The following is a 10704-nucleotide window of genomic DNA, read 5'->3' on the forward strand; positions in this document are numbered from 1 at the left end:
TAGTTTTATATAATAAAGAAAAAGGAAATTTATAAAATGTCAAAATTTAATATTTTCTAGTATTTTTGAACAATTAAGTGAGAACAACATAGCAAAACTATCAGGTGAAGGCAAGAAAGGAAGGTGTGGCAACAGAGTACAATCTTAACATTTTCTAAAACAAAAAATGAATGCATTAAAAATTATGACCACTTAAAAAGTTCACTTTTTTTTTTGTTAGCATTCTATAAGCAATATATAAGAGAGATGCATATAGAATATACAGGCAGAGGGAGCGACAAAAGAGAGGCAGTCAGAGCCTCATGAGGAATATTTGACAACTTCAATGCTGTTCTATGTATTTATGTTTCCCGTCCCTTCATATTCACCAACAAAAAGAAGACAGTATTCATGATACATTCCAAAAGTCTAATCCAAGCAGTGGTTAACAAGCCAAGACAACACAATTAAGATACAACAATGCAAGCCATAATATATTCCTTTTATATAATTGCACACCTAAAAAAACAAAACAGCAAAATGACCACTTATGAAGATGCCACAACACCATCACCTGTAAAATGAAAAACCAGAGAAAAAAAGGTGAATATACTTTGCTTATGCTACTATTAACAATGGAAAGCAAACCACAATTTATGCTTTGACAGGACTTGACCATGTGAATTTTTTGTAGTACAATTTCATCAAACATATGTAATACTAAAACACACAGATCTATGTAACCCACAAAAGAGTACCTGTGACATAATGTTGTTTACATTTTTGTTAAGAAACTTCTCATTTTTTAAATCATATATTATTAAGGGCCATTTAGTACCCGTTTGGATTGCACTGAATTCGGCGTTTACGTTTTGCGTTTATGTTTTCAGTCTTCTTTTTTTTTTTTTTTTTTTCCTGCACATGAACAGTAAAATCATGTGATTTTACTGTACGGGACAAAAAACACTGTTCGTAGATCCCACGACACTATTCACACATTTAAAAATTATTTTGCTACAGTGTTTTCAGTTTTCAGTTTCAGTAAAAATAAGTTCAATCCAAATAGACCCTTAGGATAAAATTACATATCACTGGCAGATACCATGAAGAAAAACACAAACAGGTCTGTTTAGATTACTTATAATCACCTCAGATATTTAAAAATATCTGGAAATTCGGATTTAAGAACCTTGTGAAGGACCAAAACTTGCAAAAACTTGTCCGTTTGGATTGAGGGGGAGGGAGGGAGAGTAGTGAAAAGTAAAGTAGATTTAGCACAAAATTAGCTTATTTTTAGCCAACTCTACTCTACTCCCCTTCACTCCCCCTCCTTCCCCCCTCCATCCAAACATGCCATTAGATTTTGAAGAATTAAAAACCAGCACAGCAATGATAATTGATACTTCAAAAGAAAATTGAATTATAAAAACTAACTTTTTTTCCCTTCTTCTGCTTCCTCGGCTGTTTTCCAAACAATATCTTTCAGCCCAACTGTGAGATTCTTATAGAACTGCAATATTAAGACAACTGAGTACAAATTTGAACTAACAAGGATAAAGTAAACGATTTCATAAAATGGAACAATAGCACCATCTAAATGTATGTAATTTTATTAAAGACCGCAATATTCTCTCTGAAAAGGGTGCAAAGGGGCGCACAAGAAGCATATATGAGATACACAAACAAAACAAATAGAAAAGGGCTTCAAGAAAACATAAAGATCATTGAATTCAAGTAAATTATTAAGGGGGAAAAAATGATAGCCACTCTCCAATCATATAAGGTCTTCAACAACACCAACCTCAAATTAAAAAACAACTTTAACAACACCTACTTCAAATCCAATACCGATTTCTCATAATCTTCAAAGCTTAGTGTCGTACATTTTACTCACAATCAATCCCAAGCCTGGAAAAAGGAGGATTGCCGGTAGTTGATGGCTAGCAATACATTTAGTCACTTTTTTATGAATGGATCTTATCCCCTTTATATATACAAGTTTAGGTGTCCTCAAATTAATATATATATATATATATATATGGTGACCCTGATTGATTTGTTGAGGATCCAAAACCGACCCTAAAGTTTTGGGACTAAGGCATTGTGGTGGTTGTTACCATATACTATTTAATGAGTTACAATTGAAATTTTATTTCGGCATCCTAACTACATGATTTTTTTTTTTTTTTTGGTTGTAAATAATTTTTTCTTTTCTTGCAGGGATAAATTTGTTTTCTAGAAATTGTCTTTTCTTTTTTTCAAGAACAAAAAAAATTATTTGATACTTTTTTTAGTAGGAAACAAAACCTAAAAGCTTGTCTTGACCCACTCCTAGTCCTAGCCAGTATCTTTGCTTAATGAGGTGGAGCCAGGCAAGGTGGGAATGAAAATTGCTAAAATCACTGTACCCCCTAGTGCCTTTCTCCCCCCATCTTTGTCCTGCACTTTTTACAAATGCATCAGTGGGTAGGTGGCAGAGGAATCACCACTACATTAGGTGAAGGAAGTCAAGGAACCATATTTTTAATAGATGCCACAAAGTGCAATGACATTGCTATAGTATACCTTGTGAAACTCTAGAGTATCTCCTCCAGACTTGCGAACCTCAACCATGTAGAGTGAAGGGGCCACCTCAAAAATCTGAAACAGAGAATTGTAAACAGTTCAAGATCGAACTACTTCTAACAAAGGGATGGGATGTGTTACGGGAAGAGAAAGGGAGAAAAGTAGTGGGTTGAGGGGTGGGGGGGGGAGTCTGAATTATACGTACCTCTGTTGCAACAGATAAATGACCTTTACGTCCAGTTTTTTCACCTTGAAGCTTCAACTGAGACAGATTTGATTCCAAATAAATAAGAAAAAGAGGGAGAAATAGGGGGTGGTTGTCAGAATTGGAAGATAATTGACACTACAGTAAATCATGGATAAGAGTGAGAAAAAGAATAACTCATTGCACCTTATAGTTATTTTTCTTCACATCAAAACCAAGAGGTGTTGCAGCTTGCTCAATTTTTGAGATTATCTCATTAGCACTACATTTGGAAGCAAATCTTGTTTCTCTTTTAACAAGCCCCTGGTTACCAAGGAAATGTCAGCCATTTTCTTAAGTTTTATGTTCATGAATCAATCCAATATCAATAACCGACGAGCCAAGTGGCTCTTTCAAAACTATGCAATATTAGAATAACATTTTTTTTTAATTGATGACGTGGAACCTCACCAAGGCAGGGCCCTTTGGACTCACCCCTAGGGAGTAAACCACGGATACACGACTCCACCCGCCAAACTAGAGTAACATTTGTTTTTGATAAATGAGAAATTTTATTAAAAAATGAGAAAACTTTGTGCTTACAATGATGATCACAAAGTGATTTAAAAAAAAGAAAAAGGAAAAAAAAAAAGAACAGTTAAGAAGAAAATCCTAAAGAATTTTGGAAATCAACAATGGAAATACAAAGTGTTAAACCCCCTGTTTGGGTCAATTCAACCATTCAAATAAGGTACGGATCAGCAAATAATGCAATTGCTCTAAATATTTCTCAGCCTCTTCAAAGTTCAAACATGCAATTGTTACGATCCTTCCACATTAGACAAGCCAGCACAAGATTCTCTACATAGGAGGAATGCTTTCCAAACCAATTTCTCCAGCAAAATAATTCTAGGGTAACAACAGTATAACATATAAATTAATCTTGAAAAATTTATATCATCGCTTATTCTGAAATATCAACCAACCTTTATTTTTAAAAATAATCTTTTTAAAATATTTTCACATATGACTTGAGAAAATCAACATAGACAAGTGAATTTTAGAGATCAACTGGCAACAACCAAATTCACATCCTTCAACGTAGTAACAAAAGGAGAAAAAAACATCACATTTTGGACTGCCATAGGTAAGCACCTAAGTCTACAGATCATCATGCTGCTATTGTGTAATACATATACATATATATGAAATGTGTCCCTCCACAAATGAAATATGAGGTTCTTGAGTTCAAGCATCTCCATGTCAGATATCTTATTTACCATTCAGGAAAAAAATGAAAATGATTATAATAAATATAAATAAATAAAAAAGAAGTTTTCTAATTTACCAAGGCCAACAACCAAAGTCAAGCATACCATTTGCTTTTCAAAAAGGGAACTGAGGTTGAGACCCTGAGATGTAGAGATTAGCTCAAATGCATTCATAGTGACAGGTGAGACAGGTGCCACAGGCACAAGTCCTTCTTCCCTCCTCTCCACAACAAGCTCTCCAGAATGCTGTCCAAACAGCAAGTACAAAGCCACACATTAGTGCTATATGACCAAACAACTGCCACCCACCCAAAAAAAAGGTGAAACAATGATCTTACCCCTATTTCATTGAAGATAGAATCCACATCAGCAAGACTAATATCAGCTTGCTCAAAACTAGGTGGCTTGTATCCTTTCTTAAACCACTCATTCTCAATTACCTCAGCAATTGTAATCCGCTGTTTCACACGATTAGCATACATAGTAAATACACAAGAAATACAAGATAGCAAACAAGACAAAGGAGAAAGAGAAAAATGACATACAGTTGAGGGACTAGGGTCCAGGATTCTTTTGATTAGTTTTTTTGCACTTGAGGAGAACCATGGAGGACAAGTAAATTCAGCCTTGAATATCTGTAGTCACATAGATTCCTCATGTAACCAGCTTTAAGCTTATAAATATAGACAGACAGATTATGGAACATTTCAAACAAATGCAACAAAGTTCCGTATTTCAAACATGGCAAATCACTCCTTTAGAAGGTCAAATAAACATTGACCTGCCATTTACATGCTCCTTCATGATTCCACTCCCCGTATAGACTTATGTTGTCTTTACGCTAATCAATGTCATAGTTTGTATGTATACTCCACAAAAGTTTATTACAAAAGTACACATTACAAATTATGAGCATTATAGACATAAAATTGAATTTCCAATTTTGAGAGCAGCAGTCTTTTCCATGAGTATTGTATAAATAATATTATTGCAGAAAGGATACACAATAATGGCATCAAGTTAATGAATTTAATAACTACATCTTCACACTTTAACATAGAATGTCCCATCAACACTATTAAAGACCACAGGAACCTAAAATCTAAAAGCAGGGATACAACTTGGAGTAGACTCAATAAAAGTGACACAAGCCAAACCCATCCTTAGTATTAGTCTTGACATGAAACAATGAACATTAAGATCAAATAAGTTGGGTAAGGCTTCAGTCACTGTATTAAAGTTTATTACACACACAAAAAGATATACTCAAGTATGATCGGAAGTACTATAATATAAAGATAAGGTATTAGACTCAGTTTATGTATAAATAAATTCCTACCAGTGCATTACTTTTCCAAGAACTTAAAACACCATTGCTAACAACTCTAGAGTACTTTCAATGAACTTCTAACTACATGCAAGGTGACCCCATCAACAAATGATCTTCCTTCACATGATGTACAAAGAAGAAACTCCTACTCTTAAGCTATACTCTGCACCAACTCACTTCTGAGTAAAAAATAAAAATCAAATGCCAATGCAATTGAACATGTCAATTGATTGACCAGAAATAACTCAGCTTATGTCAAAATGATCTACCTACCTTAGCTTAATGCATAAATAATGTCAACCCAATCAAGTTCACTGCCTTTACATGTCTTGTAAGCCTAAGCTATATTTGGCACTAAAACTGATCTTGTCCATCAAGTTGCAAATTACAACATGCACAGTTGATTTAAAAGTGCATTTCAATGTCACATTTCCTCCTTTTTTAGGGACATAAATAATCATCTTAAATCATGTATGAGCACAAAAAAGGTTATTACATAAAAGAATTTTAAACTCATATACACAACATTACTGTGGAATAGGATGAGATTCCCCGTTGGAAGAATATTCTAGCAATATAGTTCAACTGCATTAACAAACTAATTATTTTCACAGAGAAATTTTGTTTACTACGATAAAACAGATTCCTGGATACATAAATAAGTTCCTGGTACATTCTAAGAATGAATTAATGGAGAGGGACAGAGAGCAATTAACCTTCTTATATAATGACATGAGGTTTGAGTCTTCAAAAGGTAAATATCCAGCCATCAAGACAAAAAGAATCACACCGCATGACCACAGATCTGCCTTTGCTCCATCATAGCCTTTGTTGTTGATCACCTACAAAAGTGAAGTGCCAATGGTTAACAAAACAAAACAGAAGGTTATGAGAGTAAAGAAATAGTAGCTTGCAATTTGAACCAAAAGCTGATATACCTCTGGAGCAACATAATTTGGCGTACCACATGTTGTGTGAAGCAATCCATCTTCCTAAATAGAGGGATTAGATAATCAGTTACAGTACCTTCACAAATAGATTAAGTAAACCTGCCCAATAATTCACCATAGTACCAATATAACCCAAAAACAGTGAGGTAGGCACAGGCAAATCAGAATGAGAAGTGGGGCTTCTAGGGCCCAGTGGCCAGTGGCCACCAACAGCTCTTTATATTAGGTTCTGCATAACTTTTTTTAAAAGGTAAACTACAGACCCATCAGTGGATTTTGAACCTATGACCCCATACTCTACCCACACTTGTAAGAGAAGAAACTAACGTTTGAACCAGGACACATTGGTAAAAGTTTTGTGCAACTTTTAGGATAAAAACTTTATTTTTTATTTTTTTGGATAAGTGCATAAACACAATTTTTTTCTATGAGGCAATATGATGCAGAACAATTAACGGTCTAATACCAAAATTAATGCAATACAATCTTTTGCAGGAACAAATAGAATAGAAAGCAAAGGATAAACCTGGAATCAAACCTAGGGTTGCTTGGAATTAGCACCTAGTGCATCCTTTCCTGGAATCAGCAGATTCAGCACTAAGCCATTGGCATAATACCAACAAAGTTTTATACATCAATCATAATACTACCCCCATTTACTACTAGGACTGAACTCTAATAACCCTGATTGACTTTGGCCAAAACCCAATTATGCAATTACAAAAACAACCTTAATAACTTAACTAGCTAACAAGACTTAAAATAATTCAATAGACCGATAGTAAAAAGACAATGGACTTCTAAAATTAAATAAATCAATAAATTGAATTGAATTGAATTTGCACTTCCTGCATCACATTAAGTCATCAGACTCACTCGAACTTGTTGTGGTAGTGCACTTAATCCAAAATCCGAAACTTTAAGAACTGCATTAGCATCCAGCAGTAAATTCTCTGGCTGCAAATGACAAACCACAACGACATCTTTATTTTATTTTATTTTCTTATAATAGATGCAATGTCATTCAATTATACATAAAAATCAGCTAATTGCCTCCAACTGCATAAATTAATTTTAGGGTAAAATACAATCAAACCCCTGAAATTTGGGCTAATGCCAGTCAAGTCCAAGACATTTCAAAACTGACCAACTTGGTCCCTAAACCGTCACTCATTTTTCTCCTCTCTATGACGGTGATTAGGGACCAATTTAGTCAATTTTGAAATGTCTTCGACCTAGCTGGATTTAGCAGTTCAAACATTAAGAGTATTATAGGTAAACAGATAGCTAAAACAAAAATAGAAATCACACCTTTAGGTCTCTATGAAATACACCTCTGCTATGACAGTAATCCACAGCATTAATAAGTTGCTGAAAATACTTTCTAGCTTCATCTTCCTTCAACCTTCCTCTACTTGCCTGGCTCAAGAAATAGCACAAAAACCAGTTAATTATATAGAGTTTATTAACTGATCATTCATTTTTATGATAAGTAGTCTATTAACAGATCATAAACACGTAATTTAGGGCACTTCATTCCAGATCACATATGTTAGTCATCAGTAGGAAACAAGCACTATCTTACAATTTTGTCAAACAATTCCCCACCGGTCACAAATTCCATGACTATATATATTTTCGTCCTGCTAGCCATCACCTACACAAGTAATACTGCTGAAGTCAATCGAGACTCAGAAGATAATCAAGATTCTGATTAAGTACAAAACATGTGGAGAATCAAGGATATAGAAATATATCACAATTAAGATCAAATATAAATCTCCACCAATAAACCATGAAGAAGGTGATAGAATAATAAGTCATGTCATTACATTAAGATAAGTGAAAAATAAAATTAAACAAAGTAGGTGTGCTCCCAAACCTCATACATACGGATAACGTTTGGGTGTCTGATCAGTTTCATAGTTGAAATTTCACGTTTAATCTGCAAAGGAGAAACCAGCCAAAAAAACAAAAAACCAACATTTATATATAGACTGAAACAATAATAAATTTAGAACTTCAACAAAGTATAATCTTTGCACAATCAATGCATATAAATCTTAAATAATTCTCCACTAAATGCCAAAGTGAGGGGGGTGCAAATAACTCATCTGGCAATCAAAATGTTGTTTATTTTCTTTTCTTGGCAACTTTTACAGCAACCAAACAGCGCACAATAACACCTAGAGTCTCAATATTATTACGCGAGACAAAAGAATTACATTTCCAATGTAATTATATTAACCAAAATTTCCTTAGATTTGGAGTTTCATATCAAAAAAATATATATTATCTTATAATTATGCAAGCACTCCATAAGCAAATTATATAGAACATAAAAGACTAATCTAGAATTATACTTTGAGTCAATTAAATTGAAATGAGCAATGATAGGGGCACAATCTCTTTTCACAATGTTTTTCACAACCTGCTAGAGTGGTAAGTTGTGATTGGAGCAATATCACATTTACAATTGACAAACGTTCTCAGCTTTTAGTTTTTAACTTTTACGTACAGCTTTTAAAATCTCACTTTTTCTCACTTCTTTGAAGTATAAGTATACTTTTGCACACTTTTAGCAAAAAACTAGATAAACTGTTTCCAAATAGACGCTAAGTAATAATCACAACATGTCACATCAGCAGTTGTGAAAAACTTCATATCCATAGTCATTGACTTATTTATTTGAAACTGAATTGATTTGTTTGTGAAATAAACCCAATTCTAACTCTCTCTAAACCGGTTGCTCTTTGCGGTTATTTATATATTATAAAGTCCATATCAACCCAATATACCATGACATGGGACTCATCACATACTCAACTAATTCAATATCAATTTTTGGGGATATCACAAGAATAATGCACCACCTAATGAACATTGGATAAATTAAAAAACGAAAATAATACACAATTATTTAAAATTTCCGGAAAGTTCAAGTCAAGTAAAGAACCGACCAGCCAATAATAATTAGTATTAAAGAATTATTTTTTACACAGTGTTTTCACAAAATGACAAACTTAAGGTAAGTGTTCCACTTATTTTAAAAAACAAGCTTTTGCCAAAGTTGACTTCGCCTAATAGTTAAAAATCAAAAAACAACAAATTACATTTCGCTTGCTCTTTTTCCTTGTTCATTTTTTCTCGGCAGCCAATCAGTCAAACAACAAATACTATTACGGTCTTACTCGGTGTGAAAACAAAGAAATTCCTCAAATTCAACTTAATTGAATCAATAAATCTAACCAGGAAAAAAAAAAAATCTGATTCGAACGATTCGAAAAAATGAATTGAAAAATTAGGATTATGATTACGGTGAGTACCTGAGCGATCATCTTGTGCTTGAGAATCTTTTCTTTGTCAAGAATCTTGATAGCGACGTTCTCACCGGTATCGACATTCCGAGCAAACTTGACCTTTGCGAAATTGCCCTCGCCTAGGGTTCGACCAAGCTCGTACTTCCCCACACGCGTCCTGCTGTGATTGTTGGCCGCTGCCGCCGCCGCCGACGACGACGACGAAGACTTCGACGCCATCTTCTTTCTCTCAAACTCTCTAAAAATTTTCTCTCTCTCCAAACAAATAAAAAACACACACTCAGTTCCACCAAATCGAATTGGTTTTTTCTCTCTCTTTTTCAGAGGTAATGGATCAAGACCTCTTCTTCTTGCAAGGTTGCCACACCTGAGACTTTGCCACCCTCATTTTTTATGTTTGTTTGTTCTAAAAAGGAAGTACGCAAACGAAAAAGTTATATATACACACAACAAAAGCCCTACAAATCTTGGAGCTTTTCACGGAGAAACAAAGGGGAAACGCTGGCCGTTAGATCAGAGATAGGCCCCATGGAATTCGGATTTATATCAAAATCAAAAAATTAAAAAAAAAAAAACGAACGGTAATTGTTTTTACAAAATGGGAAATTTTAATTTTGAGGGAGTGGTCTGAGATCTCGAGAGATTTATAAGGCAATAGGATTCGGAGGCGTGGATGAATTGGTAAGTTTGTTTTCGTTTTTGCTAATTTTTTTTCAGAGTGATTATGAGTGAGAGAGAAAGGAAGATGTGTGTATACTGTATAGTACAGAATGAAAGAAACAAGCAGGGAAGAGAGCGGTGTGATTGGATTTGGATTGGTAAGGAGAATTTTACGTGTTTACAAGAGATTGAGAGACTAGTTGAGTGCTCGCACTACGTGTGTTTTTAGTTGGGCCGTTTCGTCGTGTGTGGGCCAATCGGTTTCATTGAATGAGCAAAAATTATTTACTTATTTTTATTACTATTTATAAATAGACTTTATTTTTTGTAATATTTTAACTAATTTTATGTATTATTTTAATAAATTTTTTTAATTTTAGTAAAATAAACGAATCTCAAATAAATTTTAATTGTATTAATTTAACTCACATGATAATTTTGCATA

General features: G+C 33.9%; 1 protein-coding gene across 1 annotated transcript; it reads right to left on the reverse strand.

The window, feature by feature from the left end:
* Positions 1 to 273: 273 nt before the first annotated feature.
* LOC115989323 (CBL-interacting serine/threonine-protein kinase 23) lies at positions 274 to 10439 on the reverse strand. Its single transcript, XM_031112995.1, has 15 exons — positions 9606 to 10439; positions 8162 to 8224; positions 7865 to 7936; positions 7591 to 7698; positions 7156 to 7236; positions 6268 to 6321; positions 6046 to 6171; positions 4545 to 4634; positions 4338 to 4457; positions 4105 to 4245; positions 2936 to 3052; positions 2750 to 2806; positions 2545 to 2619; positions 1414 to 1489; positions 274 to 553 (listed from the first exon to the last, which is right to left on the reverse strand). Exons 1-15 carry the CDS (start codon positions 9816 to 9818, stop codon positions 528 to 530), a joined length of 1419 nt encoding a protein of 472 aa, XP_030968855.1. The 5' UTR covers positions 9819 to 10439; the 3' UTR covers positions 274 to 527.
* Between the last annotated feature and the right edge of the window lie 265 nt (positions 10440 to 10704).

Source organism: Quercus lobata, chromosome 5 (genome assembly GCF_001633185.2).
Source record: "Quercus lobata isolate SW786 chromosome 5, ValleyOak3.0 Primary Assembly, whole genome shotgun sequence".
NCBI lineage: Eukaryota > Viridiplantae > Streptophyta > Magnoliopsida > Fagales > Fagaceae > Quercus > Quercus lobata.

Excerpts from the sequence above, each read along its gene's own strand:
- LOC115989323 (XM_031112995.1), bottom strand. The coding sequence starts at position 9,818 with ATGGCGTCGAAGTCTTCGTCGTCGTCGTCGGCGGCGGCGGCAGCGGCC. Across the intron at positions 7,699-7,864 it reads GGGAATTGTTTGACAAAATT|GCAAGTAGAGGAAGGTTGAA; the intron begins GTAAGATAGTGC and ends TTCTTGAGCCAG. Across the intron at positions 7,237-7,590 it reads TATTTCATAGAGACCTAAAG|CCAGAGAATTTACTGCTGGA; the intron begins GTGTGATTTCTA and ends TGTCATTTGCAG.